The following is a 6,133-nucleotide window of genomic DNA, read 5'->3' as shown; positions in this document are numbered from 1 at the left end:
CGATACGTTAAAACATGACCAAAATAATCCGATACCGATATTAATGCCGATATGTCACACAGGTGTAGAACTGGCATTTTTCTTAAAAGTTTATTAGTTTTTTGTTTTTGTCCATCCACATAGAAAAATTATACACACAATATTTAACGATACACATGTTCTGCAGTAACCAGTAGCTCTACTTCCTTTGCATTTTGGAGAAAGAAAACTACAGCGACTCAAAGTCAAACGGTGAACAAGCTGAAGCTTATTGCAAAACATGAGTACACTGCAAAAACACAAAATATTCCCAAGTCTTTTTGGTCTAGCTTCTATATTAGAAACTATATCTATATCTAGTGTAAATATTTTAGTCCACTTGAAATGAGAACTAACAAGTAGCTTTTCAGCGAGATGTAAGGGCTTGTTTTAAGTAAATGATTCTTTAATATTGCTAATATTGTAAAATTGCTAGTTCCACTAGCAGATTATTTCACAACATAAAAAATTTTGTTCTAAGTGAAACAATCTGCTGGTGGAACTGGAACTTTTTCACAAATTAAGGAACTATCCACTTTAGAAATTTGTTCTAAAATTAGACCAAAAATACTTGGTGAAATTTTGTGTTTTTGCAGTGAGGATGTTCTTTATACTGAGCAAAAACACAAAAATCTTAAGTTTTTTTGGTCTAGTTTTTATTACACTTGAAATCATACAAAACTAACTTACAAGAACTTTTCAGTAAGATGTAAGAGCTTGTTTTAAGTACATAATTCCTTAATATTTATGAAAAAGTACTAATTCCACTGGCAGATTATTTCACTTATAAAAAGACATAAGTGAAATAATCTGCCAATGGAACTTTGTACTTTTTTTATTTTAGCAATATTAAGGAATTCTTTTATTAAAATAAACTCCTATATCTTGCTGAAAAGTTACTTGTAAGTAAGTTTTGTATGATTTCAAGTGTACCAAGAAATTTGTACTAAAATTAGACCAAAAATACTTGGTAAGATTTTGTCGTTTTGCAGTGAGGATGTTCTTTATTTAGCGCAAAAACAAAAAAATCTGAGGTTTTTTCTAGTCTGGTTTTTATCACACTTCAAATAAGTAGTGTATTACTTATACACTACTTATAGTGTATAAGTATTATATACTATAATATGTCAAATAAATTATAGTATAAATTATAAAATTATAGTATACTTTACTATAGTAAAGTAATAATAAATAATTACTTTATTATTTACTTTACTTTATTATAAGTAAATAATTACTTATTATTTATGAGAAAGTTCTAGCTCCACAGGCAGATTATTTCACTTATACAATGAAAAAATGTCTTGCTTAAGATGAAATAATATGCCAGTCAAACTAGCAATTTTTCATCAATATCAAGTAATTATTTTCTGAAAATAAGTTGAATACGTTATGAACGTATTTCAGTGTTTGCATTATAAACTAGACCAAAAATACTTGGTAAGATTTTGTGTTTTTGCAGTGTAGAAGTAGTATTTTAATGTTCATAACACTCATGAGCACGAAAAAAACAACAGATATATTAATGGAAATAGAAACAAATGAAAGCTCTGCCCATCACCTCTAGTGTTTCAGATATCGTTGACGGATTAATTCCTGGTAACTGAACAAAAAGTTTCCTAAAAGATTAAAAACTTCCTCCCCAGCTGGTCAGTTTGGGTCATAAACACTGACATAGGAGAGAGAGAATAACCACTGTAGGCACAGAAGGCTGATCATACTTACATTATATACACCCCCATAAACCTTCTGATTGACTTTGGAGAATAAAGACGTTGCTAGAGTCACTGCAGATAACAGAAAACATCACCTTTTTAATCAGGCTGGATTAAAAGAAACAACTGTTGAAGCACAATGTTAACCCAGGTGACAATGAAGCGGAGGATGCTCAGCACTGGAGAAATGTGCAAAGTGACTCTAACCGCGGCGGGGAACTCTAGCTCCTCAGAGCCGCCAGTCTGGACTGCATGGCTTCGATGTCTTCCTCCGACTCTTCGTCCGACGCAGCAGCTGAGGCTCCGGGAGGCTGCAGGTCCGGAAGCGGCTCCGTCACTTTGCTTGGAGCTTTACCAAGAGCCCCTAAAGGACCAGAGCAGAACCAGACATGTTCAGCTTCTCTGGGTAAAATTGGGTTGTTTTAATTAATATTAAGAAATTAAAACCTGGAGAGTGGTAAGGCCAGGATAAGAGATATAAATAAAGAAAATAAAATTATAAAATTATGAGAATAAAGTCAAATTATTATCAAAATAAAGTCGTAATAATATAAAAATATATTATATAAAAATATTACATAATATTACAAGTACAAAATCTTAATATTACCAGAATAACGTCATATGAGAATAAAGTCATAATAATAAGATTTTATTCTTGTCATATTAGAGAATTTATTTATTCTATGTGAATAACATAAAAATACTACCAGAATAAAGTTGTAAAAATGCAAGACTATAGACATATTATGACTTTATTCCTCTTAAAGTCTTATTAATATGAATAATATTAACATGATTACTCATATTATATTATTACCAATAAAATATTGATATTTACATATAATAACATTTTACCAATAAAATATTGATATTTTAATCAAATATTTTATTGTTATATTAAAATAAAATTTTAATAATGACATATTAATATTTTCATCAACATTGAGGAATAATTTTCTTAAAACATAATTATTATACTCTTAGTAATTAGGACTTTATTCTCATCATATAAAGTCCTAATTACATTCTTTGCTGAATATATTAGAAATTACATTTATTTATTCCACAAGAATAAAGTCTTAATGAGAATAAAGTCATAATATTTCCAGAATCGGGTCGTAGTAATCCAAAAATAAAGTCACAATCATATGTGAATAAAGTTGTAATACTATGAGACACATAAAAACGTATCACGACTGCGGTAGAATGAGGAATATTGAGCGTCTTGTGAAGCTATACTTCAGTTTTTTAATAAGAAAATACTTAATCTGAAGCTGATGTGTTTATTATGGCCTTCTTCTCACAATTTCATTTTATTTTTCTTATCCTTGCCCTAATACTCCATCATATTCCACAAAGCAGAAACATGCGTTAATGTTTTTTCTTTAAAATCCCCACCTGCTGTGATCTCAAAGAGAATCTTGTCAACTTCCTCCTCTGCTGCTTCCTCCATCTCCTCTCCGTCTTCCATGCTCTCAAACGTGTCCTCCAGCATTTCCTCAATTATTCCGGCCTAAAAGTTCAAATCTACGATGAATTATATTTGCTTTAATGCTAGCAAATATTAATCTTAGATTATAGTTTGTCTGACCTTCATCATCTCCTTTGAAAGCTCCATCATTGTGGCCTGGATCTCTGGGATTTTAACCAAGTTCTGCATGACTTTCATGACCTCTGTGCTCTTCTGCAGCGCTCCAGCTACTCGAACCACAGCTGGAAAACAAACAGACGTGTTAATTAACCGACTGAGTGGAAGACAACGATCGAGGCTGCGCTCCCTCACTCACTCACCCAGTTGATTCTTCATGCTGAGAAGCACCGAGTTCATCTGGGCTTTGGAGGCGTAAAGTTTTGTGACGGCCCGTTTTGACTGAATCATCTCTTTAGCGAGGATGACACAAACATCTTTCTGTCCCTTTTTGGCAGCATCTTTGATGGAGCGTTTAACTTTCTCCTCCTCTCTTTGAATATCTGGAAGAAACGGGCATGAAAGCAACAATCACCAGGAGCAATTTAAATCCCAGAAATACACAACATTATTAGATCAATAAAATCATATCAACAGCTTCAGATTTAATTAAATATGTTCTGTTTAAATCTGAATTATAAAACAATGCAGTCAAATGAAGTTTATAGTGGTGAAATGTTATCAAAGATGGTCTTTGACTTGGCAGAAATCTTCCTTCTGGATTGTTGCTTTTGCTGTTTTCTTCACTGAGAGCATTATTAAATATCAAATATGACTAAATTCAGTTACAGTGTGCAGATTAGTTATAAAAATAATGCTTCTTTATGTGACTAGTATCATGAAGAAGCCTATTTTAAAACAGGTATGATTTTTGTAAGCAGTGTTTATATCTGCAAGGCTTTAAAGTTACAGTTTTCTTAACAATAAAAAGTCTGCAAAGAAGTTGTATATACTTTTATTGTTGTCACAATAAATATCCCACAAATATAGTAATAATATTTGAAGTGCACCTGTAATTTCTAATTTAAAGTTTCTTCCTCTGAAATAAAAACACAACTAAACATATAATATTTAAACTAGTAGAAGAATTCATTTAAAAAATAATTTAACATGGTGCAGTCATAATTTTTTTTAATAAAACTATTAATATTTCACATAATTTGTGAAAGATATTCCAGTTGCTGATTATATTCAAGCAACCTTCCAAACTTGCTTAGGAGGAGGGATTTCTGTAAAATTACAATAAACTGGGGGTCCTTAAATAAAAAAACTTTTCCCTCAGTTAGTTTTATAAGGAGTATTTGACTCTACTACTATATTATAATCAGGACTGAACTGTAATGCAAATAAGTAACTTAGAAACTGTCAATATAAGAGATTTCTGGATGTGAAATGCAGTTGTTTTACTTTCAATGTACTGTGTTGTAAATTGCTACATAATAAAGTGAAATGAATTTATTGAACAAATAGCAAGTATATTATTACCTTTATCCCGACTAATATTAAGTTACTCTCATTTGCTTTGTTTACAACATGAAAATCTGACTAATAGTTGTGTATGTCAAGAAATTTGAACAAGGTCCGCAAGCTTTTTAAACAAATAAAGCACCTTTACCGTCCAACATTTCGATACAATATTAACATCATGACAAATATGTACAAATTTTACATTAAAGACTTGTTTTGGATACTCAAGTTAAACTATATGCACTCTTATTTAATGCGTGTAAACTATATGCAGTTGCAGTTTTGATGTAATTTGTTGCTGTCTGATTATGTCCAGGGCTTACCTCGAATTTGTCTGTCAATGACTCTCATCTCCTTTCTGATTTTTTGAGACCACTCATTAATCTGGAACGACACATTGAAAAACACACTAAGTTATAACACCAATAAAACCTTATAATATTTATGTACCTGTAAAACTGGCCTAATGTAAGATCAGCTGAAACATCATCTGGGTTTGTTTACATTGATGGGACTGACAGCTGATAGCAGCTAGCATGTACGCTAATAGACATAACTTCCACAACATTGAATAAAAACACTCACAACCAACAACAGCGGCTTAATTTTTAACAGGACATAAGTCAGTTATTGGGTCAATAACAGTAGCACTATTGGTATCAAGAGAAATATTACCGTTAAACCTGCGGTGGTTATACTGACAACTAGCGTTAGCTAGTTAGCTAAAGACGCTCCAGCAGTTATCTAACTATGAGCTAAATTCAACCAGACAGTCCAGATATTCACAATAAAGTATTTACCAGCTCTTTGGGGGGTTTATCCGGTGTCCTGCCGAACAGCCCCATGTTGTTTGCTGTGTTTCAACCGTACTAACCTCTCTGACTGACGCTAGCTAGCTGGGAGAGGTTGTACTACGAGCACTTCCTGGTGTCTAACCCCGGGTCTCTACGGCTGCGTTCCAACAGGAAAACATCTTCAGTCCCTTCGGTTCTCAGCCACTAAACAAGCCCCGCAGTGTTGAAGCGCGACAGAAACCGAACGAGACCCTTACGGCAAGAAAGTTGTGTTAAAAAACAAAACAGAATCCAGCCCAGAAATGCAACTGAATCAATACCAGCGACTCTCATTCTTACAGTTTCTAAATTCTAATTAAATAAATTCTAATTCTAAATTATCATCCAGTATGTCAGATCTTATTCTAAGTTATTAACATGCTGGCCCAGCGGGTGAAAACTGTATTTTTATCACCATAAGGATTTTGATTTATCGTTATCATTATAAACTTCAGTTATTGATACTAAATGAAAAAACAAAACAAAATTGACAGTATGATCGGAAATGTTATTTTTGTTATTTTCTCCGCTTCTTGTTCCACAAGAGTATCAAGTAAATTCGAAAATGTGATTAAATGTGCGCAGTTTAGTGATTTAAATCAAACTTTTCAAGAATAATATTTCTGTCT

The 6,133-nt window shown here is 32.4% G+C and overlaps 1 protein-coding gene across 1 annotated transcript; it reads right to left on the bottom strand.

The window, feature by feature from the left end:
- Positions 1-1,806: 1,806 nt before the first annotated feature.
- On the bottom strand, positions 1,807-5,646 carry chmp3 (charged multivesicular body protein 3). The gene is made up of 6 exons (XM_028000122.1): positions 5,472-5,646; positions 4,995-5,055; positions 3,528-3,707; positions 3,328-3,449; positions 3,135-3,249; positions 1,807-2,097 (listed from the first exon to the last, which is right to left on the bottom strand). The coding sequence occupies exons 1-6, from the start codon at positions 5,514-5,516 to the stop codon at positions 1,955-1,957; spliced, it is 666 nt and encodes a 221-aa protein (XP_027855923.1). The 5' UTR covers positions 5,517-5,646; the 3' UTR covers positions 1,807-1,954.
- Positions 5,647-6,133: the final 487 nt, after the last annotated feature.

Source organism: Xiphophorus couchianus, chromosome 19 (genome assembly GCF_001444195.1).
Source record: "Xiphophorus couchianus chromosome 19, X_couchianus-1.0, whole genome shotgun sequence".
Classification (NCBI taxonomy): Eukaryota; Metazoa; Chordata; class Actinopteri; order Cyprinodontiformes; family Poeciliidae; genus Xiphophorus; species Xiphophorus couchianus.
Note: the sequence above shows the minus strand (reverse complement) of the source record. Positions and strands in the feature narration are given on the sequence as shown.